Genomic DNA, 26,273 nt, shown 5'->3' with positions numbered 1-26,273 from the left:
TCATTAAAAGGAAACTTGTTGAAAGAAAAAGGTTACTTTCAACTACCTTTGAAATCTAGAAAAATATGAGATGGCCCTACTTGGCTGTCACCCATCATTTCCTTGACTCCCATATACACATAACGTTTTATCTAAATTCTCTGAAGGTAGACAATTTTGTTAAATATTTAAATGTTTATTTTAGCTAGCATAGAAATTTCAGGTCAAACATAAACAAATAGTGTGTGGAATTATTTTAATGTATTGAACACATACTGTATGAGGCTTTCGTGTGCTAAATATGTATATGCTTAGACAAATTTAAAATATGTGAAACATTATTTTTCTAATTTTAATAATTATGAGAATTTAAATTATTTTATCTGGTTTCTTATAACAAAGTTTTATTCATAAAATCTTTATTTTAAGCTGAGCGTCTTGGTCAGCAACAGGAGCACTAAATATTACATCATTCTTCTCAGGGAATGCATCCTGATTTCCAGTGACTTCCTTTATGACCTAATTTATAGGGCCACCTTACAGCAAAAACCAAAACACACACACACACACACACACATACACATGCCACTGCAAAAAACACATGAGAAAGTAGAGACCACATTAATTGCCCATGCTATACCAATTATTGATTCTGAAAATATATCAAGGCAGAAAACAGAACTTCTGAGGATGAAGATTTGCCTGGGCTTATTTTCACGATCCTTTTCGATGTTGGAGATTATATTCACAGAAAACTGAAAGAAGCACCCAAACCCTAACTGCTCCCGTATCTCACAGAAACCCTATTGGGATGATTACTGGGGACTGGAAAAGAGGGTGTAGTGACATTGGGCAATAGCTTTTTCAAAGATATAGGAGGATACATACATTCGCGCATTTCCCACGGAACCAGCTGTCTGGTTGTGGTATTTCAGAGTGCCTGAATGTGGTGTAGTTGAATGTCCTTCTCTCTGGAGTCTTTGAGGAGAAACAGAGTAAGCTGTCCTCCAGCATACTCTTATTCCTCCCAGAGACGTGGTCAGTGGAGGTGACTGGAAGGCTTTGCTTGCATTTCAGAGAACTTGGTACAATTCTCAAATGCAAATGTGCTCATTATTGAAAAGCAGAACAAAACATACCATGAAAGTAAATTAAAGGGTATTAGGCCGGCTGTTTTCATTTGTGTTTATAAGATTTGTTACAGCTTATATATAGGGTATGCCTTAAAGTAAGCTACGTAAATGTTTCTTCACTTTTTCTCTTTCAGACAAATAAAAGCTGAAAGAAATAATTTGATCTCCTCAACTCTGATTATTTTTTATCTTACAATTGATAGTAGTTTAAATCATAATATTTAGATGTAGAAAACACTATTAGAATATTCAATGCATTTCCCCTTCCTCTATTCTGCTTCCTCCTCTCATAAACGTACAAACCTAGTGTATTAGTTATCTACTGCTGTTTAAACAGTAGTGCCACAAACTTAGTGGCTTAAAACAACAAACTTTTGTTATTTCACAGTCTCTGTGGGTTAGGATTCTGGTCGTGGCTTACCTGGGTTCTCTGGAAGGCTGCAATCAAAGTGTCAGTCAGGGCTGGGTTCTCATCTAGAGGCTTAACTGGGGACAAGTCTGCTTTCAAACTCACATGCTTGTTGGCAGATTCAGTTTCTTGAGGTTGTAGGACTGAGGGCTTCAGTTTTCTGCTGGCTGTAGGCTGTAGGTTGCCCCTCAGCTCCTAGAGGCCACCCGCAGTTCCCTGTCCTGTGCTTCTCCCACATGGCTGCTTGCTTCCTCAAAGCCAGCAAGGGAGGGGGAGATGCCAAGACCAGTGCTACAGTCTCATGAGTGTAACCACATACATGTAATCACATACATCCTCTCACCTTTGTCATATTCTATTGGTTAGAGGCAAGTGACAAGTAACACCCACACTCGAGGGGAGGGGATAACACAAGGGCGTGAATACCAGGAGGTGTGGATATCATGGGGCCATCTTGAATCTGTTCCTCACACCTAGTGAATCTGAGTGGGCTTATTCTCGGTGTCGTTTGCTTGATTTATGTAGGGGAAAGTCTTTCAGTATTGAAGAGACCAACCCAGGAGTTAATGTTAGTTAAAGAACATTTATTGATACATGATCCTGTCCTCAAAGAGGCTTTAATAGGGGAGACAACATGGAATAATCAGGAATATAACTTTACAGAATTGGGATAAACTTAAAAAAATTAGCTTTATTGAGGTATAATTGATGTACAATAAACTGCATATATTTAAAGTTTGCAGTTGAATTAGTTATTACATGTGCAAACACCTGTGAAACCATCACCTCAGTCAAGATGACAGACATTTCTATTCTCCCCTAAACGTTTCCTCATCTCTGTTTGTAATCTATCCCTTTTCCACCCGCTTCTTCAGGCAACCACTCATCTGCTTTTTGTCACTTTTGACAAAGAAGCCAAGGCAGTTTTCTAGAATTTTGTATAAATGGAATCATGTAGTGTGTATTCTTTTGTGTCTGGCTTCTTTCATCCTGCATGATAATGTTGACGTTTATCCACAATTCTGTGTGTATCAAGAGTCCATTTCTCTATATTGCTGAAGTTTGGATATACCAAAATTTGCTTATCCATGCACCTGTTTCCAGTTTTTGGCTATTACAAATAAAGCTGCTGTGAACATTCATGTACAGATCTTTGTATGGATATATGCTTTCACTTCTCTTCCGTAAATACCTAGGAGTGGATTGGCTAGGTCATATGGTAGATGTATGTTTAACATTTTGAGAAACTACTAATTTATTTTCTAGAGTTTCTCCATCTTATATTCCTGCCAGCATTGTATGAGAGTTCATTCATTAACAGTTGGTGTGTGGTCAGTCTTCTAATTTTTGCCTTTCTAGTGGGTATATAGTGTATCTCACTGCGGTTTAATTTACATTTTCTTAATAACTAATGATGTTGAATATCTTTTGATGGCTTATTTGCTGTCAATATCTTCTTTTGTGATATATCTCTTTAAGTCTTTTGCTCATTTTTTAAAAACTGAGTTGTTTGACTTGTTATTCTTGACTTGTAAGGATTCTTTATACACTGTGAATACAAGTCATTTGTCAATTATAAAATTAACAAATGTTTTCTTCCAGTCTGTGGGTTGTCTTTTCATTTTCTTAATAGTGTCTATAGAAGTGTAAAGTTTTTAATTTTGATGAAGTCCAGCTCATAAATTTTTTCTTTTATAGCTTGTGCTTTTTGTGGCTTGTTTAAAAAATCTTTGTCTAACCCAAGGTCTCTAAGATTTGCTTCTGTTTTCTTCTAGAAGTTTTGTTGTTTTAACTTTTACATTTAGGTCTATGATCCACTTAGAGTTAATTTTTGTGTTGTGGTGTGATGTAAGAGTTGAGGTTTGTTTATTTGGATATCCAATTGTATCAGCCTCATTTGCTGGAAAGATTATTCTTTCCTGATTGAATTACCTTGGCTTCTTTTTAAAAAAATCAATTGGCCATATATGCATGGGTCAGTTTCTGTGCTGATCAGTATATCTATATTTGAGTACTGTTGCTTTATAATAAGTCTTGAAATGAGGTAGTGTTAATCTTCCACTTTGTTCTTTTTCAAAATTATTTTCACTATTTTCGGTCTTTTGCTTTTCCACATAAATTTTAGATTCATTTTGTCAGTTTCTACAAAAATCCTTGATGGGATTTTCATTGGGATTTTGTTGAATCTATATGTCAGTTTGGGGAGAAGTGACAACAATATAGAGACATTTAATCAATAAGCATGATATATCTGTTCATTTATTTAGGTCTTCTTTAATTTCTTTAAACAGTATTTTGTAGTTTCTGGTGTACAAGTTTTATAACTCTTTGGTCAAATTTATCCCTAAGAAGTTCACATTTTTGGATACACAGTAAGTGGTATTTTTTTTTTAAAAAACTTTATTTTCCAATTGTTCGTTGCTAGTATATAGAAATAAAATTGATTTTGTATGTTTGACCTCGTATACTGCAACCTTGTTAAACTCACTGATTAGTTCTGGTATTTTTTTTTTTTTTTGAATTCCTAGGATTTTTCTATGTAAATGATCATGTCATTTACAAATAAAGACAATTTTACTCTTCCCCTGTCCCCCTCAATCTGTCTTTTATTTCTTCCTTTTTCCTCTACTGCACTGACTAGGCATACTCTATGATGGGATTTATGACGGGCCCATCATATCTGCCCCCCACATTTAATTTACCTTTCTGACCACTGACAAAAACAAGATAAATCATGGAAAACGGTGGGGGATGACCATTTACTTAACTTGACAGTAGACCCAAATGCAGCTGCCTTGCTGAATTTGGTATCTGTATAGCAGATCAGAGCTGTTCCAGTCAACTTTTTATGTTAATGCCCATCCACAAGCATCTCTGTCTCATTTATAGTAGACTGTCATCATGTCTAAGTTTTAAAGAACCAGTCAACAAGCTATTAGGACCAGCTTCAGAACATTGCCAGAACATTGAGTTCCATGTCATAAGTGGATGGACCTCCAGGTCCATAATGCCCTGTTTAACCTTATATTCCTCCCACCCTCAAGATACACTACCTCAAGATACACTCTTACACATGCCCCAATTCTTGCCTGTACATCCTAACCAGGTCCTTCAGGTCCTTTTGTCATATAAGCTATTTCCTCTCTGAGCAGGGACTCCTTTCTCACTTATGTGCTGAGTGCTGATGATGAACAGTTTACAGCCTTATTAATTTTATTGGTGATTTACTATTGGCAGTGGGACCTTATTGCCATCAGGTGAATAATACTCTCTAGGACCACTTCTGGTACCAACTATTTAAACACAGAAAATGGAAATGGAAGCAGAGGCATTTGTGCTTTGGTTTGACTAGGGGTACAGTCCTAGAAAGGGGGAGTAAGGAACGGGTGAGTGAAGCAGTGAAGGAACGAGAGCCAGTTTGAGAATGTACTGAACTGAGTGCCTCTAAGTGGGATGCATTGGTTAATCCTTGGGGCCCCACCCCGAGAAGCATTTACTGTATCTCAGGACCATTCCTTTAAGGTAAAGAAGGGGAGAGAATTTATCCATTGCTCCAGTTTCCCTTTGATCAAAAGTTTGCCCCACTGGGCTTAGCTCCTCCTCACTTTCAGGTTGTACATGTGTGATATAGGTGCTGAGAAGAGTTTCACAATGATTTCAATGGTTAAATCTCAGGAAAGGAAGTTGAGTCACATGGGAGGAGGTGAGGTGCCCAGTTGGTTAGAACCCTACACAGCTGGAACAAGAGACAGGTGAGGATAAGAGGTTCAGGTACAAAAGAGGTGTCAGCTAGAGTACAGTGCCCTTACCCTCATCTGTGTCCACTCTCCCCCAGTCTAGAGACCCACTGTTCAACTTTCATTGGAGGATACACCTCTGATTTTTCTGGGGTGGGGAACACCCGTTTCCTGTTTGTGCAGAGTGATGATCTGGGGTTTTAATTGCTTCTTACCGAAAATGACAAGCAGCTCTCTGGTTTTAGTCCCATCTTTTTACCCATTTTCAGAGATTCTTTATGCCACCAAATTCCTAATATCTTGAGAACTCTGCATTGTAGACTGAGTTGCTTTACTGCTTTCCCACTGCTTTTTAGAACTCAGCTTTCTCAGGTCAACTAAGTCATTTGCCACCAAATGGCAAGTTCCAAAAATTTGTTGCTGTTGTCTCCATTATTTTGTTTGTCCTTGTGAATTTATGCCTTAATAAAAAACTCCTTCCTGTCATTTTAGTGATGGTACTAAATCACCACCAGGAATAATAATCCTAAGTTATCAAATGAACAGCTGCCAGGAGAGAAAGAGCTGCTTTGCATTTTTTTCTTTGAACACACTTTTATCTAATACCTACTGAGTATAAGACCTATTCTTCCTGTATCATAAATGTCAGCTCTTAAAAGTCATCCAATAGACATACCTCAGGTTAAAATTTTTCTTCTTAAAGATTAAATATGATGTAAATGGCTTGGATGATCTTTTGAAGTTAGAATTATAAATAAGGTATGAAAATGGAGAGGATTTCTAAGAAAAAGGAAATATGCAGTATGCCATGCTTCTAAAAGACAAGACAATTTAGAGATTTCCTATTTGTATTTAAAATAAACAAAGCATAAATGGTGGTGTGGGAAGATGGAGAGTTAGCGTCTCTTCACAACTAGGGCACCTGCTGGCTGCTGGTGGGAGACTCTGATGCCCAGGGAGATGGGAGGAACCCCAAAATGAACTGGTAGGACACAGGGGGACTGAGGGGGTAGGAGAAGTGGAGGCCAGACAGGATCAGTGCCCTTGAGGCCAGGGAGATCAGGAGAGGCAGGCAGGAGGGACTCTCCGGGAAGAGCGAGAGAGGAGTGGAGGGCGATTGCCCTGCCCACTTGGGCTGGGGAGCCTGCTGAGCTCCCAAGCCAGTACCCCCCCTCCAAAGCCCCATCCAGGCCTCATGGGTCCTGGGGGCATAGGAGGGAGGCCAGGGAGATCAGGAGAGGCAGGCGGGAGGAGCCATCTGGGAGGAGAGGGAGAGGAGCGGAGGGTGTTTGCCCTGCCCACTTGAGCCGAGGAAGCTTGCTGGGCTCCCAGGTGAGGTCCCCTGCCCTCTGAGACCAGGGGTGGGGAGCACGGCTGGGCCCCTTCTGTTCCTTGAGACTAAGCCCCACCCCCCACAGCCCCCAGGGCCTTTTCCAGCCCTGTGGGTCCTGAGCATAGGCCCCTCCCACCGCCCAAACCTCACCCTTGCTTATGCCCTGCCCTCCGCAGCCAAGGCCTTTCTCCCCCCGTTTTTTTGTTTTTTTCTTTTCTCTCCTCCTCTTTTTTACTACTGTGGTAGTGATGTACCGTCCGGTTGTTGATTCATCTATATTTTTATTTTTATATTCTTCCTAACATATCTGTAAGTTTCCCAGTCTAATTTTATTTTTTACATTGTTATTTATTTATTTATTTATTTATTTATTTATTTATTTATTTATTTATCGTTTTGCTGCCCCAGATGGCTTGCGGGCCCTTGGTTCACGAGTCTGGGGTCGGGTTGAAGCTCCTGCGGTGGGAGCTCCGAGTCCAAACCACTGGACTAACAGAGAACCTCAGACCCCAGGGAATATTCATCAGAGTGAGGTCTCATGGAGTTCCTCATCTCAGCGCCAAGACCCAGCTCTACCTCATAACCTACAAACTCCAGTGTTGGAAGCCTCAGGCCAAACAACCAGTAAGACAGGAACACAATCCCACTCATTGAAAAAAAAGAAAAAAGAATGAGATGGCAAAAAAATATGTCACAGATGAAGGAGCAAGGTAAAAACCTACAAGACCAAATAAATGAAGAGGAAATAGGCAATATACCTGAAAAAGAATTCAGAGTAATGATAATAAAGAAGATCCAGAATCTCGGAAATAGAACAGAGGCACGGATTGAGAAAATTCAAAAAATGTTTAACAAAAATCTAGAAGAACTAAAGAACAAACAAACAGAGATGAACAACACAATAACTGAAATGAAAAATACACTAGAAGGAATCAATAACAGAAAAACTAAGGAAGAACAAATAAGTGAGCTGGAAGACAAAATGGTGGAAATAACTGCCGAGGAGCAGAATAAAGAAAAAAGAATGAAAAGAATTGAAGACAATCTCAGAGACCTCTGGGACAACATAAAACTCACCAATGTTCGAATTATAGGGGTCCCAGAAGAAGAAGAGAAAAAAGAGAGATCTGAGAAAATATTTGAAGAGATTATAGTTGAAAACTTCCCTAACATGGGAAAGGAAATAATCACCCAAGTCCAGGAAGAGCAGAGAGTCCCATAAAGAATAAACTCAAGGAAAAACACACCAAGACACATATTAATCAAACTAACAAAAATTAAATTCAAAGAAAAAATATTGAAAGCAACAAGGCAAAAACAAAAAATAACATACAAAGGAATCCCCATAAGGTTAACAGCTGATTTTTCAGCAGAAACTCTGCAGGCCAGAAGGGAGTGGCAGGACATATTTAAAGTGATGAAAGAGAAAAACCTGCAACCAAGATTACTCTACCCAGCAAGGATCTCATTCAGATTCGTTGGAGAAGTCAAAAGCTTTTCAGACAAGCAAAAGCTAAGAGAATTCAGCACCACAAAACCAGCTTTACAACAAATGCTAAAGAAACTTCCCTAAGTGGGAAACACAAGAGAAGAAAAAGACCCACAAAAACAAACCCAAAACAATTAAGAAAATGGTAATATGAACATACATATTGATAATCACCTTGAATGTAAATGGATTAAATGCCCCAACAAAAAGACACAGACTGGCTGAATGGATACAAAAACAAGACCCATATATATGCTGTCTACAAGAGACCCACTTCAGACCTAGGGACACATACAGACTGAAAATGAAGGGATGGAAAAAGATATTCCATGCAAATGGAAATCAAAAGAGAGCTGGAGTAGCAATACTCGTATCAGATAAAATAGACTTTAAAATAAAGACTGTTACAAGAGATAAGGAGGGACACTACATAATGATCAAAGGATCAATCCAAGAAGAAGCTATAACAATTATAAATGTTTATGCACACAACATAGGAGCACCTCAATACATGCTAACAACCATGAAAGGAGAAATCAACAGTAACACAATAATAGCAGGGGACTTTAACACCCCACTTACACCAATGGACAGATCATCCAAACAGAAAATAAATAAGGAAACAAAAGCTTTAAGTGACACAATAGAGCAGATAGATCTAATTGATATTTATAGAACATTCCACCCAAAAGTGGCAGAATACACTTTCTTCTCAAGTGCACATGGAACATTCTCCAGGATAGATGACATCTTGGGTCACAAATCAGGCCTCAGAAAATTTAAGAAAATTGAAATCATATCAAGCATCTTTTCTGACCACAATGCTATGAGATTGGAAATCAATTACAGGAAAAAAAACTGTAAAAAACACAAATACGTGGAGGCTAAACAGTGCACTACTAAATAACTAAGATCACTGAAGAAATCAAAGAAGAAGTAAAAAAATACTTAGAAACAAATGATAATGAAAACACGATGACCCAAAACCTATGGGACACAGCAAAAGCAGTTCTAAGAGGGCAGTTTATAGCAATACAATCTCACCTCAAGAAACAAGAAAAACCTCAAATAAACAATCAAACCCTACACTTAAAACAATTAGAGAAAGAAGAACAAAGAAAACCCAAAGTCAGTAGAAGGAAAGAATCATAAAAGATCAGAGCAGAAATAAATGAAATAGAAATGAAGAAAACAATAGCAAAGATCAATAAAACTAAAAGCTGGTTCTTTGAGAAGATAAACGAAATTGATAAGCCCTTAGCCAGACTCATCAAGAAAAAAAGGGAGAGGATGCAAATCAATAAAATTAGAAATGAAAAAGGAGAAATCACAACTGACACTGCAGAAATACAGAGGGTTATAAGAGACTACTACAAACAACTATATGCCAATAAAATGGAAAACCACGAAGAAATGGACAAAGTCTTGGAAAGGTACAATTTTCCAAGACTGAACCAGGACGAATTAGAAAATATAAACAGACCTATCACAAGTAATGACATTGAAACCATAATGAAAACTCTTGCAACAAACAAAAGTCTAGGACCAGATAGCTTCACATGTGAATTCTATCAAACATTTAGAGAAGAGCTAACACCAATCCTTCTCAAACTCTTCCAAAAAATTGCAGAGGGAGAAACACTCCCAAATTCATTCTACGAAGCCACCATCACCCTGATACCCAAACCAGACAAAGATATCACAAAAAAAGAAAATTATAGACCAATATCACTGATGAACATAGATGCAAAAGTCTTGAACAAAATACTAGCAAACGGAATCCAACAGCACATTAAAAGGATCATACAAAATGATCAAGTGGGGCTTATCCCAGTGATACAGGGATTCTTCATTATACGCAAATCAATCAATGTGATACACCGTATTAACAAATTAAGGATAAAAACCATATGATCATCTCAGTAGATGCAGAAAAAGCTTTTGACAAAATTCAACACCCATTTATGATAAAAACTCTCCAGAAAATGAGCATAGAGAGAACCTACCTCAACATAATAAAGGCTGTATATGACAAACCCACCACAAGCATCCTACTCAGTGGTGAAAAACTGAAAGCATTTCCTCTAAGATCGGGAACAAGACAAAGATGTCCACTCTCGCCACTCTTATTCAACATAGTTTTGGAAGTCCTAGCCACAGCAATCAGAGAAGAAAAAGAAATAAAAGGAATACAAATTGGAAAAGAAGAAGTAAAACTGTCACTGTTTGCTGATGACGTGATACTATACATAGAAAATCCGAAAGATGCCACCAGAAAACTACTAGAACTAATCAGTGAATTTGGTAAGGTTGCAGGATACAGAATTAATGCACAGAAATCTCTGGCATTCCTATACACCAACAATGAAAAATCAGAAAGAGAAATTAAGGAAACACTCCCATTTACCATTGCAACAAAAAGAATAAAATACCTAGGAATAATCCTGTCTAAGGAGGCAAAAGACTTGTACTCAGAAAGCTATAAAACATTGATGAAAGAAATCAAAGATGACATAAACAGATGGAGAGATATACCATGTTCTTGGATTGGAAGAATCAATATTGTGAAAATGACTATAGTACCCAAAGCTATCTACAGATTCAGTGCAATCCCTATCAAACTACCAATGGCATTCTTCACAGAATTAGAACAAAAAATTTTACAATTTGTATGGAAACACACAAGACCCCGAATACCCAAAGTAATCTTGAGAAAGAAAAACGGAGTTGGAGGAATCAGGCTCCCCAACTTCAAACTATACCACAAAGTTACAGTAATCAAGACAGTATGGTACTGACACAAAACCAGAAATATAGATCAGTGGTACAGAATAGAATGCCCCGAGTTAAACCCACGCACATATGGGCACCTAATTTACGACACAGGAGGCAAGAACATACAATGGAGAAAAGACAGCCTCTTCAATAAGTGGTGCTGGGAAAACTGGACAGCTACATGTAAAAGAATGAAATTAGAACACTCCCTAACACCATACACAAAAATAAACTCCAAATGGATTAAAGACTCAAGGCCCGAACACTATAAAACTCTTAAAGGAAAACATAGGAAAAACACTCTTTGACATAAACCACAGCAAAATCTTTTTTGCCCCACCTCCTAGAGTAATGGAAATGAAAAGAAAAATAAACAAATGGGACTTAATTAAACGTAAAAGCTTTTGCACAGCAAAGGAAACCATAAACAAGACAAAAAGACAACCCTCAGGATGGGAGAAAATATTTGCAAATGAAACAACAGACAAAGGATTAACCTCCAAAATATACAAACAGCTCATAGAGCTCAATATCAAAACAACAAACAATCCAGTTAAAAAATGGGCAGAAGACCTAAATAGACATTTCACCAAGGAAGACATACAGATGGCCAAGAGGCACATGAAAAGGTGCTCAACATCACTAATTATTAGAGAAATGCAAATGAAAACTACAATGAGGTATCACCTCTTGCCAGTCAGAATGGCCATTATCAAAAAATCTAGAAACAATAAATGCTGGAAAGGGTGTGGTGAAAAGGGCACCCTCCTGCACTGTTGGTGGGAATGTAAATTGATACAGCCACTATGGAGAACAGTATGGAGGTTCCTTAAAAAACTAAAAATAGAACTACGATATGACCCAGCAATCCCACTACTGGGCATATACCCTGAGAAAACCATAATTCAAAAAGAGACATGTACTCCAATGTTCATTGCAGCACTATTTACAATAGCCAGGACATGGAACCAACCTAAATGTCCATCGACAGGTGAATGGATAAAGAAGATGTGGCACATATATGCAATGAAATATTATTCAGCCATAAAAAGAAATGAAATTGAATTATTTGTAGTGAGGTGGATGGACCTAGAGTCTGTCATACAGAGTGAAGTAAGTCAGAAAGAGAAAAACAAATACCGTATGCTAACACATATATGTAATCTTTAAAAAAAAAAATGGTACTGATGAACCTAGTTGCAGGGCAGGGATAAAGAGGTAGACATAGAGAATGGACTTGAGGACATGGGGTGGGAGGGCGAAGCTGGAGCGAAGTGAGAGTAGCATCGAAATATATACACTACCAAATGTAAAGTAGTTAGCTGGTGGGAAGCAGCAGCGTAGCACAGGGAGATCGGCTCGGTGCTTTGCGATGACCTAGAGGAGTGGGATAGGGAGGGTGGGAGGGAGGCTCAAGTGGGAGGGGATACGGGGACATGTGTATGCATATGGCTAATTCGCTTTGTTGTGCCACAGAAACTAACAATATTGTGAAGCAATTATACTCCAATAAAGATCTGTTAAAAAAAATAAAATAAACAAAGCAGACAGTCTGTCTTTAGGTTAATAGAATTTACTTTCTAACCAAAGGTGTGTATAGTAATTTCTCATTTTTAAAAATATTTTAAATTGAAGATATGAGGGAACAATTCCAAGTGTGCGATTACCAGTTGCCTCATGTTTTCTCCATGTAAACCATCCATTTTATTATTTTGATTTTTCTTTTCTTACCTTATTGAAGTGGTGGTCTTAGAATCATAGAATGTCAGGGTTAAAAGTAGCTCAGAGATCACCTAATTCAGTATCTCTTAAGCTGCTGAATCCTACCATTTCTATTTGACTCTTATTTATACTACATCTCTCTGCTGAAATTCCCCTTATATTCATGCCGGTTGTCTACCTTTTCCACTGTGTTCTTTGACATATTAATGGTAGTTATTTTAAAGTTCCTGCCTGATTGTTCCAACATCTGAGTCATCCTTGAATCTGGTTCTATTGATTGCTTTCTCTTTTGACAGTGTTCTTGTTGTTGTTTAATATGTCTCATGATTTTTGATTGATTGCTGGACATCATGTACGGAAGTACAGAGACTGAGGGAAATAACATTTATTCTCAGAAATGGGCATGCCTCTTTTTCTGTCAGGCTGTTAGTGTTTGTGGGATTGAGTCGGTCTAGTCAGGAATTGAGCTAAATTTGGGTTTGTGTTGCTACTGTTACCTTTAGTGCTCCACAACTTCATATTATTCCAGTATTGATAATTATAATAATAAATAATTAAATATTATTATTGATAATTATAATAATTACCTGTGCTTGCAGTGGGACCTGGGACGAAATAGTTTTTCTCAGCATTTCTCCCCTACCCTCAGCTCTTGGCAGTTCCTGCATTGCTGGGTCACAGAGGAGGTCTCCATGCTCTTGGTCCTCCATCGGCAGTAAATTACTGTTGCCTGTTACTTAGTGGTAGGCTCATGGTGTGGGCAGGGTGCGTTCTTTGTTATCTTGGCAGCCTCAGGCTTAGACAGGCTTTGCATTCCTGGACCTCAGGAGTGAAGCTTTCTCATTGTTCTTGCCTCTCCTTCGTATGGCAGCCAATCCTTGCCTTTTATCTGGGGTTGGTTTGGATGGGAAAGAATTTTGTGTCCCTCTCAGGGGTGGGAGACCTTTGGTATCATGGTAGGATCCTAGGCCTAAAGTAGTTTCCAGCCTCCCTCAAACCATGAGACAGATGAATTTTGCGTGGGGGAAGAGTAGATTTTCCCCTTGCTCCTGCTTCCTCAGTGTCTTAAGGCTTTTTCTCTTTGTGAGGGAAGAATCTGGGTAGATGGAAGGAGCTTCCTGAATGTCTCCCTCCCTGCACTGGGCCAAGGAGGGGGCCTGTTTCCAGGGTCCTGCGCTGCCCCCAGTCTTCTTCCTGGGCATCTGATGGAGGTCCATGGAAAAGAGCTTCTGAGTGAGTTTGAGCTCTTTTTTGGTGCAAACTCCCAGCTATTCCAAACTGACATGGTAGCCCATACCTTTAAGGATTTGTTAAAATTTTAGTTGATTTCTTGTTACCTACTTGTGTGGTAGCCACCTCATTCTCCTGTGTTCTGCCAAAGGTGAAATAGATCCTGTATCCATCTTTCCTTGGAGGGGCATATCACTCTTTGGGATTTAGTTTACTTGGTTGTTGTGATCTCGGTTCCCCGATGAACTCAAGGAAAGTTATGAATTTGTCATTATCTGACTGTTTCCTTATTGTTAAAATAGGAGCCATATTCTCCTTGGAGGCAAAATATTTATTAATTGTACTTTAGGAACAGCTTGTTTTTCTGCCCAGGACCTCTGCTGGAAAGGCAATTTAGGATGCTGAAAGCTAGTCACTTCTAAATATGTCATAACTATTTCATCAGACACACTTCCTTCAGGTCACACTGTGAAATATTTCTGGAAGAACACTAGAGTTAAAAGAGTCCATTTCACAAGATTCTTTTCTCTATGACGTCACCTCAGATGGAACTTTATCCTACACTGTTGAAAGAACTTTGAGTGGGCAGGCAAGGAAAGAGAGTATTACTACTGACTTTCTCATGTAGAAAGCTGTGCAAGGTCAGGGTTGGGAAGGCCATTGAAGTTATGTGGTCGGTACAGCTTTCAGCTGACTGGTGATTCAAGTATCATGAACAAGTCATCCACTAATTTATGTTGGAACATTCCCAGTGCTGGCAATTTCATTATTTTTTAGGGTAGCAAATTTTATCTTTTGTTAGTTTTGACAGTTATATTTGTCTTTATATTGAACCCAGACTTCCCCTTCTGTAGTTCATTCTTAGCTACCTGCTTCTGACTCTAGTTCAGTGAGATAGAGCCTTGAGTCTGTACCCATCAGTCAGTAAAGGTGAGCAATGGCCTTTCCAGAGCTGTTTTGTAGTAATCGCTTGGGGTCCTCCTTATTTGATTGCTGTCTTGCTCCAAATACAGTCTCCACCCAACCATGAACTCTGGATATAGTAACCCCAATTTTGAGCCTGCTTCTGATCCTTTGAACTTTCAGTTGGTATTTAGACTTCCCAGATTGTAAGTCTTAGCATTTCCTAATGGTTTGCTATTTGGGTTTGTGTTCTGGTTTTCTGTGCTCAATTTTGTCTTGGTAAAGAATCCTTACTCTAGTTTCAGGCTCTTGGAAGCCAAGCTCTATGACCATCTGTCAGTAGTGCTCAAGAGAAGGGAGGATTTAGGCAACTCTACCCTTCATGCTCTAACGAACAAGTTAGTTCACTCTTCCACCTGTAGTCCCTTTATTTTTATTTATTTATTTATTTGCAGGAACATATACACCCACACATTTAAAAATATATATTTATTTCTAAAAAAAATTTTTGGCTGCATCGGGTCTTAGTTGCGGCACGTGGGATCTTTTTTTATTTTTTTCCACATTAACTTATTTATTTAAAGCTTGATTTGGTGGATCTATGCTTTTATTTATTTCCCTATTATTACCCTTGAGCCTGTGGTGCCTAGTTACACACACACTTGTTACACAAATAACACATCATTATATAAGAGGGGCTTCTCCGGGGTTAGGATACCTATCATAAACTCCCAGAAAGCTCTTTCAGAAGACACATGTTCACCTCTCAATTTACCACATGTGGAAAGATAGCAAGATTCGCTGTTTAATTTTAAAATGTTCTCCCAGCTAACTCAGATTCTCACTTGTGTATGTAGGAACGTTTATTTTGTCTGCCTAGCACTCTTCCTGTCTTCTAGGACAGAACTGCCCCTTCTCCTCAGATTCCGCTTCTGCCTTACTCTTCTAGACATGTAATTAGAAAGGGAGGTGTCATCATGTGTGGCCTTGCCTCCCTGGTCACCACAATTGGTCAGGAGGCAGGTACCTGTCTCCTCCTGGCTTCAGTGATTCGGTCAAGGAATCGGTGTGTAACTCAAGGTGGCACGTGGGATCTTCACTGTGGCATGTGGGATCCTCTGCTGCGGTGTGCGGGCTGTCTAGTTGTGGCCCACGTGCTCAGTAGTTGCCATGCACCAGCTTAGTTGCCCTGCGGCATGTGGGATCTTCGTTCCCCGATCAGGGATAGAACCCGCATCCCCTGCATTGGAAGGTGGATTCTTAACCACTGGACCACCAGGGAAGTCCCCTATAGTCCCTATAGATGTTTCAAAACAAGCTTTATGTTCACTCAAAGTCATCTCTTTTTCAGGCTAAACACCCTTAGTGTCTTCTCATATGTTTTCTGTTGGAGTTTTAAGGAAAGAGAATATGCTCATCCAACCGTAGGTAGGCACCTACATTGTTATATTTCAGATTGGTTTTTCTGCTCTGCTTTCTAAATTTAGTATGTATGAAGAGTCTAATCATTACAAACCTGACACATTATAAACCCTACTATCTTTTTTTTTTTTCACATCTTTATTGGAGCATAAATGCTTTACAATGTTGTGTTAGTTTCTGTCGTACAACAAAGTGAATCAGCTATACGTATACATATATCCCCATATACCCTCCCACTTGCACCTCCCTCCCACCCTCCCTATCCCATCCCTCTAGGTCGTCACAAAGCACTGAGCTGACCTCCCTGTGCTATGCAGCAGCTTCCCACTAGCCATCCATTTTACATTTGGTAGTGTATATATATCAATGCTACTCTCTCACTTCACCCCAGCTTTTTTTTTTTAATATAAATTTATTTATTTATTTATTTATTTTTGGCTGTGTTGGGTCTTCATTGCTGTGTGCAGGCTTTCTCTAGTTACGGTGAGCAGGGGCTACTCTTCGTTGCAGTGCGCGGGCTTCTCATTGTCATGGCTTCTCTTGTTGCAGAGCACGGGCTCTAGGCGTGCGGGCTTCAGTAGTTGTGGCACGTGGGCTCAGTAGTTGTGGCTTGTGGGCTCTAGAGCTCAGGCTCAGTAGCTGTGGCACACGGGCTTAGTTGCTCTGTGGCATGTGGGATCTTCCCGGGCCAGGGCTAGAACCTGTGTCCCCTGCATTGGCAGGCAGATTCTTAACCACTGCACCACCAGGGAAGCCCTTCATCCCAGCTTAACCCTTCCCACTCTGTGCTCTCAAGTCCATTCTCTACGTCTGCGTCTTTATTCCTGCCCTGCCACTCGGTTCATCAGTACCACTTTTTAAAATTCCATATATATGTGTTAGCATATGGTATTTGTTTTTCTCTTTCTGACTTACTTCACTCTGTATGACAGACTCTAGGTCCATCCACCTCACTACAAATAACTCAATTTCGTTCCTTTTTATGGCTGAGTAATATTCCATTGTATATATATGTGCCACGTCTTCTTTATCCATTCATCTGTCTATGGGCACTTAGGTTGCTTCCATGACCTGGCTATTGTAAATAGAGCTGCAGTGAACATTGTGGTACATGACTCTTTTTGAATTATGGTTTTCTCAGGGTATATGCCCAGTAGTGGGATTGCTGGGTCATATGGTAGTTCTACTTTTAGTTTTTTAAGGAACCTCCATACTGTTCTCTATAGTGGTTGTATCAATTTACATAGCAGTGCAGGAGGGTTCCCTTTTCACCACACCCTTTCCAGCATTTATTGTTTCTTGATTTTTTGATAATGGCCATACTGACTGGTGTGAGGTGATACCTCATTGTAGTTTTGATTTGCATTTCTCTAATGATTAGTGATGTTAAGCATCTTTTCATGTATTTGTTAGCCATCTGTATGTCTTCTTTGGAGAAATGTCTGTTTAGGTCTTCTGCCCATTTTTGGATTGGGTTGTTTGTTTTTGTGATACTGAGCTGCATGAGCTGCTTGTATATTTTGGAGATTAATCCTTTGTCAGTTGCTTCGTTTGCAAGTATTTTCTCCCATTCTGAGGGTTGTCTTTTCATCTTGTTTATGGTTTCCTATGCTGTGCAGAAGCTTTTAAGTTTCATTAGGTCCCATTTGTTTATTTTGTTTTTATTTCCATGTGTCCCAAAGTCTGAAGTGGGTCTCTTGTAGACAGCATATATATACTGGTCTTGTTTTTGTATCCATTTAACCAGTCTTTGTCTTTTGGTTGGAGCATTTAATCCATTTACATTCAAGGTGGTTATCGATATGTATGTTCCTATTACCATTTTCTTAATTGATTTGGGTTTGTTTTTGTCTGTCTTTTTCTTTTGTGTTTCCCACTTAGAGAAGTTCCTTTAGCATTTGTTGTAAAGCTGGTTTTGTGGTGCTGAATTCTTGTAGCTTTTCCTTGTCTGTAAAGCTTTTGATTTCTCCATTGAATCTGAACGAGATCCTTGTTGGGTAGAGTAATCTTGGTGGTAGGTTTTTCCCTTTCATCACTTTAAATATGTCCTGCCACTCCCTTCTGGCTTGCAGAGTTTCTGCTGAAAGATCAGCTGTTAACCTTACAGGGATTCCTTGGTATGTTATGTTTTATTTTTCCCTTGCTGCTTTTAATATTTTTTCTTTGAATTTAATTTTTGTTAGTTTGATTAATTAATATGTGTCTTGGTGTGTTTTTCCTAGGGTTTATCCTGTATGGGACTCTCTGTGCTTCCTGGACTTGGGTGACTCTTTCCTTTCCCATGTTAAGGATGTTTTCAACTGTAATCTCTTCAAATATTTTCTCAGACACTTTCTTTTTCTCTTCTTCTTCTGGGACCCCTATAATTCAAATGTTGGTGCGTTTACTATTGTCCCAGAGGTCTCTGAGACTGCCCTCAATTCTTTTCATTCATTCTTTTTTCTTTATTCTGCTCCTTGGCAGTTATTTCCACCTTTTTATCTTCCAGCTCACTTATCCGTTCTTCTGCCTCATTTATCCTGTTATTGATTCCTTTAGAGTGTTTTTAATTTCAGTTATTGTGTTGTTCATCACTGTTTGTTTGCTCTTCCGTTCTTCTAGATCCTTGTTAAATGTTTCTTGTATTTTCTCCATTCTGTTTCTGAGATTTTGGATCATCTTTACTATCATTACTCTGAATTCTTTTTCAGGTAGGTTGCCTATTTTGTCTTCATTTATATAGTCTTTTAGGTTTTTACCTTGCTTCTTCATCTGTAACATATTTTTTTGTCATATCTTTTTTTTTGGTGGGTGGGGCTGTATTCCTGTCTTGCTGGTTGTTTGGCCTGAGGCATCCAGCACTGGAGTTTGCAGGCAGTTGGATAGAGCCGGGTCTTGGGGTCTTGGTGCCGATATGAGCACCTCTGGGAGGCCTCACTCCGGTTACTATTCCCTGGGGTCTGAGGTTCTCTGTTAGTCCAGTGCTTTGAACTCAGAGCTCCCACCACAGGAGCTCAGGCCCGACCTCTGGCATGGGAACCAAGATCCCGCAAGCTGCATGGCGCAGCAAAAAAAAAAAAGAGCAGTATAATAACAAAGAATAAAAAACAAAATAAAATTTAAAAGATAAAAAATATATTAGGAATAATAAGAATATAATTTAAACAACTGCAACAAGGTAAAACAAAACCACAACAACAACAAAAAAAGGGGGAACAAGCCAAAAGGAGCAGAACGATAACAAAGTATAAAGAATAAAATAAAATTAGAAAAATAAAAGATTTATTAGAAAACATAAAAATATAAATGAATCAACAGCAAGGTAAAACAGAACCCCAATCTAAAAGAGGAAAAAAGAAAAAAAAAAAGCCTTGGCTATGGGGGGTGGAGTTTAGACCGGGGTGGAAGTTAGGTAGGGGTGGGGTTTAGGGTGGGGCGGGATCTAGTCTGGGGTGGTGACATTTGAGCATGGGGCAGGGCCTGGGCTCAGGACCCATGCAACTGGAAAAGGCATTGGGGGCAGGGCCTAGGCGGGGCAACGTTCAAGCATAGGGTGGGGCCCCTGCTTAGGACCTGCGCGGAAGGGGAGACGCTGCAGATCCAAAGCGGGACCTCGGAAGTGTGGAGTTCCGGAGTTTGGAGGTAAGGCCCTGGGTGGGGGGGGTAGGGGCAGGGCTTGGGCTCTGCGGGCAGCAGGGAGGCTGTGCGGGCAGAGGATTAGGCCCGGCAGCCCAAGAGGCTCCCCCGTGCCTAAGTGGACAGGGAAAGTGCTGGCCATGTTCCCTTCTGTTCCTCCGTGCCACACCTCAAGGGTCTCCGCCAGCATCTCCCCTGTCCCCACTGGACCCCTAACTGTGGGTGGATCCCGCTGGGTGTAGGAACTTCTCCCCTCCCCCAGCCGCCCCCCTGGGGTGCCAGGTCCCCGAGGTCCGGCCTTTACATTTGCTCCCCCTTCCCTCCCTCCCACTCCCTCAGGACCTGCGCGGCTGGAGAAGGCCTCGGTGGGCAGAAGATCAGGCCCAGGATCTCAGCAGGCTCCTGGGGGCCCAAGTGGGCGGGGGAGACCTGTCCATGCTCCCTTTTGATCCTCTGCCCTCCCAATGGTCCCACAATTTACCCCTTCAGGTGTGGGATCCCTTCCCCTCCCCCAGCCACCCCTCAGGGGCTCCAGTCCCGTCCCGCCTCCACTTCTCCTCCCCCCTCATTCCCCCCAACACTCCACGTACTACCCGGTCACTGGGGGTTCCTCCCGTCCCGTTAGGTGTCCGTGGTCGCCCACTGGTGCCTGGTAGGTGCCCTGGTTGTGGGAGGATGTGAATTCCGCGTCCTCCTAGTATGCAATCTTGACTCCACCCCCGAAACCCTACTATCTTCACGTTAAAAAAAATTTGTTTTAGAAAAAGATGTACATGTGCATAGGTTAAAGTATCAAATAGTTCTGCAAAGTTAGTTTTAAAAAAAAGTCTTCTACTTCTTTTTCCTTTTCTCCTTCCCTAGAAGCAGCCACTTATCACCATAATTAGCTAATTATTTTGGTTATTACTCAATGTTTCTAAATAACATGCTCTTATACACTAATTTTTTGATATTCAGTGTTTCTCTGGTTATAGATACGAGCAATGTAGTATACTATGATTTGTTTCCCTTTGTACAGCTTTTGGTTTCCTTCTAGTTTATACTTGTCTTATTTCTTACTTGTTTATTTTAAAATTTTAATCACTAATTCAATCCTTGTTGATTGTTGAAATCTCCTTTGAAGACATTCAGCTATACCAGGCATCCAGTTCATTTCATCTTGCTGAGTAAATCTCTCCTGGAGCCTTCTGACATACATCAATACGTCTGGCTGCCCTCTACACTGTGTAGAATATCAGCTTGAGATCTCCCTTCCCCAGCATTTTGGGAATCTCCTTGTCTTTTTCTGTTGTGTTGACACCTCTGTTTCCTGTATGTTTTCTTCCTTTTTTCTTAGCTTTCCCTCTTCTGTGGGTTGATTGTATCCTCATATAGCTTCCTGGTGTATGGGGGTTGTCTGAAATGTCTTCATTTTATTTTAACATTTAAGCTATAGTTTAGCTGAATGTAAACTATTAAAATGGTCATCAGTTTTTCTCAGAATTTTGAAGGCATTTTGTTATTGGCTTAAAAAAAAAACTTTTAATTTTGAAATGATTTTAGATTGACAGAAGAGTTACAAAGATAGTACAGAGTTCCTGAATTCTCTTCACCTGGCTTCCTCTAATGTTAACATTTTATATAACCATGGCACATTTGTCAATACCGAGAAACTAATATTGACTGTTAATACTACTAGGAACTGAACTACAGACTTCAGTCCTATTTCATCAGCTTCTCCACTCATATCCTTTGTCTGTTCCAGGATCAGATCCAGGATACCAGATTGTAATCACTCCTCATGTCGCCTTAGACTCCTTAAGTCTGTGACAGTTGTGCAGTCTTTCCTTATTTTTAATAACTTTGACATTTTTGAAGAGGACTGGTCAGTACTTTGTAGAATGTCCCTCCGTAGGGTTTCTCTGATGTTTTCTCATGTTAAGACTTGGGTTTTGGATTTGGGAGAATAATACCACAGAGGTGAAAAAGGTCTTCTCATCGTATCATATCAGAGGATAAATGATATCAACATGACATGTTACTGGTGATGCTAACTTTGATCACTTGGTGTCTGCTAGATTTTTCCTCTGTGAAGTTACTAATTTTCTCTTTCCACTAAGCGAGTCACTAAGTCCAGCCCACACTCAAAGGGAGGGGAATTCAGCTTCACCTCCTTGAGGGAGGAATATAAAATAATTTGTGGACATATGTTAAAACCACCACAGTAATTAATAAATATGTGGGGGGAGGTATTTTGAGGCTATGCAGATACCCTTTTTCTCCTTAAAGTTGTACTTACTAATGTTAATATTCATCAGTGAATTTCACCACTGCTTTTTAACTTCCAGTGTTACTGTCCAGAAATCCAAAACCATCCTAACTTCTGACCCTCAGAATTGGTCTTTTCCTCTTAGGAATGTTGTAGAATCTCTTCCTTTTTCCCTGTGTTCTAAAATTCCATAAGTGGGACTTCCCTGGTGGCCCAGTGGCCAAGACTCCTCGTTTTCAGTGCAGGGGGCCCGGGTTTGATCCCTAGTCAGGGAACTAGATCCCACATGCCGCAACTAAGAGCCCGTATGCCGCAACTAAGAACCGGCGCAGCCAAATAAATAAATAAATATTAAAAATAAATAAATAAAATTCCATAAGAATGTACTTTGGCACGAGACTGTTTATGTTGAATGGATTGAAGGACGGAATGAGACAAGCTATGTAACACGCCTAGTAAAGTATCTAGTGCACAGAATACTCTCAATGTTAGATTCTTTCTCCTTCAACTGTTCAGCGCGTAACTTTGTGGACTCTATGGAGTGAAGGTACTTGCTTTAGGGAACGTGAGACTTGTGTTAACTTATCTTATGTTTTTAATTCTCCCCCTCGCCCCGTCTCTCAATGCAGGGCTTACCACTCAAACGATGGAAGGCAGACATTACCCACCTGAGCTGTCCAGAGCCTACAGCGTTTGCTTTCTCACCCCTCGCCCCACGTCAGAGCTCTTTGCGAGAGATGTGGATACCAAGCTTCCAGCAATCCAAGAAAGAAGCCCAAGCACTAAGGTGGCTGGTTGATAGGAATCAAAACTTTTCAACTCAAGAGTTTTGGGCCCTAGTATTCAAGGACTAATATCAAAAAGTGTCAGTTTTATTTTCTAGGTTGCCTTAATATCTGAATATAATAGCTGCTCTGTGGACGATCCACTAGGATGAGAATTAATGGCTGCCGTACTCATAGTGAGCTCTATTGAATAATAGATATGAGTTACCCCTAGGGGTCACTTCTCTGTTTTTTATACTAGAAAAGAAATATTTCTTATGAACACTGGTCACCTTCAGTGTACATGTCTGGACCCGCATCCCTGCTGCCTTGTGTGGAAATTCACCTACTGTAGAATGAGTGTTTTCCTTGCTGCAAGGAAAGAGTCCTTGCAAGGAAGGCAGAGAGTGTAGCCGTGGATTCTTACACTCACCTCACTGGCTGTATTTATTGGTATTTGGCAAGCCCAGTGTCCCGACGCTGAGCAGGAACATGAAATGCGTTAGAACTTGGCAATGAGAGATGCCGTCTGTTGGTTTCCAGGAATGTGAGTGAGTAGTGAAGGCTGCGTGGGGTTGATCTGCTGTGTCCCCAAATCTAAAGAACATAGCACGTCTCTGCCTCTTCCATACTTTCAGCCACCTCTCCCGCCTTTCTTATTACCACCTTGCCCTGCGTCCTCCCCCGTTCCTCCCTGGAGCGAACGTCTTGGGAAGATGTGCCTCTTCCTTGTGTGTTTTGAGTGGTGAGTTGTTCCCTATGTTCCCTTATTCCACTGAGCAGAATAGTACAGAAAGTCCTGTGGTTCAGGCTGGACAGCCTGTGCGTTTTGATTGCTGTGAGCATGAAGGTGAGTGCCCTGGGGAACTCCAGTGGTGTGGAAGCGGATTTGTCTTGTCTTAGGGTGATGCGCAGCCTGCAGTGGTGGGCAGCCCTGCCAGTTTGGGAGCATTCCCTGTCATTTCAGATCCTGTCACAGAGGAGTTTCAGCTGTCTTATCTGGAGCTTCTACTGGAGCTTCTCGAAAGACAAGGAGAAAACACTGGCTCTCGTTCTCTTTCCTTGTGAGCGTGGGGAGGCTTCTAGATCACACTAAAGCCTGTTGCCCCCCGATGTGTGGTGGCTTTGATATTCTTTATTGTGGAAAGACGTAAGCTCCAGAGGACAGGAGGAGTCCTGGGTACTCATGTTCCTGATGTGGCATCAGGGGAAACCTGAGGAAAGCACCCTCTCGGCACCAGCTGCCTTTGTATCACAGGCCAGTGCCTTTCTGTTCCTGCCAAGGGCGATCTGTTCCTTATGTAGCTGTCTTTCTGGCTGTGCCAGAGAATAAGGACTGAAACCAGTACATTCTTTTAGCAGCAAGAGGGGTCACATTGTTTCTTCCCTCTGACTGGGTTCTTCTCCATCCCAGCTCTGCCATTAACTAACTATGATTTTGAACAGATCTCTTAACCTCCCTGGGCCTTAGTTTTTGTACCTAAAAAGAAGTGATTGGGCTGGTCTTGGAAGTTCTTTTCTGTGTAACATTCTTTACTTATCGAAATTTAAGAAGCTTCATTTTGTAGGTGTTTTTACTAGGACAGTAACAAACTAGGTTAGAGCCACTGTGTGTTTTTCAAGGGAAGCACACTCTTCTTTAAAGGAGGAAGCATACTTATTGGGTAGTGTTGGGGATGGAAAGGAATTTATTTATCTCTCTGCTGTTTTATCTGATAATATCAAAAGGGAAAGGATTGGAAAGGCCAGATTTTAAGTTGTATATTAAATGGGTTTATTTGTTTGTTTCTTTTCTTCTCTTTCTTTTTTTCCCCACTCTTAAAAAAAGCCCAGGATATGATTTGTGCCTCTGATGAGACATTATCGAGTAGATTCAGTTCTCCTTCACAAATGCCTTAAGCAGATACCCCCCAGTGCTTATGTGCTGCATGTAGGTCTTTTTTGTAAATTTTATTTAATTAATTAATTTATGTTTGGCTGCATTGGGTCTTCATTGCTGCGTGTGGGCTTTCTCTAGTTGTGGCGAGCAGGGGCTACTCTTCATTGTGGTGCGTGGGCTTCTCATTGCAGTGGCTTCTCTTGTTGTGGAGTGTGGGCTTCAGTAGTTGTGGCACGAGGGCTCAGTAGTTGTGGCACATGGGCTCAGTTGCTCTGCGGCATGTGGGATCTTCCTGGACCAGGGCTCGAACCTGTGTCCCCTGCTCTGGCAGGCGGATTCTTAACCACTGCGCCACCAGGGAAGTCCCTGCATGTAGGTCTTAAACCCCAACATTTCATGTGTTTTTTTGGTTCTGCTTGGTTCTTCATCACGAGTCCATCGATCAAATTCACCCTAAACTTGTATGCAGTATGTAGCCCTGAGCAAATTTAGTGAAATAAAATCATTGCTCATTTAATGTGATATAAAAATTTTGTGGAGGAAGAGGATAAAGGAGAGGGAATTTCATGGGATTAAAAATGAGGTGTAGGGCCTTCCCTGGTGGTGCAGTGATTAAGAATCTGCTTGCCAGTGCAGGGGACACGGGTTCGAGCCCTGGTCCGGGAAGATCCCACATGCCGCGGAGCAACTAAGCCCTTGGGCCACAGCTACTGAGCCTGTGCTCTAGAGCCCATGAACCACAACTACTGTGCCTGCATGCCACAACTACTGAAGCCCGTGTGCCTAGAGCCCATGCTCCACAACAAGAGAAGCCACCGCAATGAGAAGCCCGCTCACTGCAATGAAGAGTAGCCCCTGTTCGCTGCAACTAGAGAAAGCCCGTGCACAGCAACAAAGACCCAAAGCAGCCAATATAAATAAAATAAAATAAAGAAATTGTAAAAAATTAAAAAATAAAAATAAAAATGAGATGTACTTCAAGAAAATAAACCAAGGATTCTTTGGAACTCTTTGAGTACCCATAGATTTGATACTTTATTATTATTTTTTGCTTAACATGTGTGTCTTTTACAATAGGGTTTTCATTAGTAAGATAATGCCCTCTCGTCTGTGATAATTGCTATCATGGAATGATTCTTATCTGCAAAACGGGAGCTCTGCTTTTGGAGTTCCATGGAAGGCCCTCCGTGTATTTTATCTGTGTTGACCCCATCATAAGACACCTTTCTCTTTACCTCAGTGACTCCATTTCTGAAATATGATTCAGCAAGTGTCCTACCTCACAGGCTGTTGTGTGGAACAGCTCATGGCTGTGAAGGACTTCCTGCAATGCAGCTTTCTGTTTAGTGCTTCAGTACGCTTTACTTGGATTATTCTCAAAGACTGATTTTCAAAGCAGTATGACAAGGTGGGCAGAAACCTTTTCAGAAATATTGAAAAAAATGATTACTAATGTTAGTTAATAGTCTTTACTTCTTCACCTGAAAATGGAGGCAACTTTGACCTTTGATCACGTAGCAAATATAATATTTCAGAGCCTGAATGCTGACTGGCTTCTGTGTTGCTCTTAAGGACTGGATTCTAGCAACTCAAATATCAGTTGAGGTCATTATCATTATTAGTAACAGATTGAAT

The 26,273-nt window shown here is 40.5% G+C and overlaps 1 protein-coding gene across 9 annotated transcripts in view; it reads left to right on the top strand.

The window, feature by feature from the left end:
- FUT10 (fucosyltransferase 10) overlaps window positions 1-26,273 on the top strand; it is a 122,093-nt gene that overhangs the window by 50,888 nt on the left and 44,932 nt on the right. For 3 of the 9 annotated variants that reach the window (XM_061177383.1, XM_061177382.1, XM_061177381.1), the window contains exon 4: window positions 22,625-22,782. The exons of 5 other annotated variants lie outside the window; for them this stretch is intronic. In XM_061177383.1, coding sequence (XP_061033366.1) covers window positions 22,625-22,782 — 158 coding nt within the window. Of the gene's footprint in view, window positions 1-22,624; window positions 25,278-26,273 lie in introns of those variants that run through there. One more of the 9 variants, XM_061177380.1, reaches the window with a different exon arrangement.

Source organism: Eubalaena glacialis, chromosome 20, assembly GCF_028564815.1.
Source record: "Eubalaena glacialis isolate mEubGla1 chromosome 20, mEubGla1.1.hap2.+ XY, whole genome shotgun sequence".
Lineage (NCBI taxonomy): Eukaryota > Metazoa > Chordata > Mammalia > Artiodactyla > Balaenidae > Eubalaena > Eubalaena glacialis.
The sequence above is the reverse complement of the archived record's forward strand: the minus strand, read 5'-3'. Positions and strand labels throughout refer to the sequence as shown.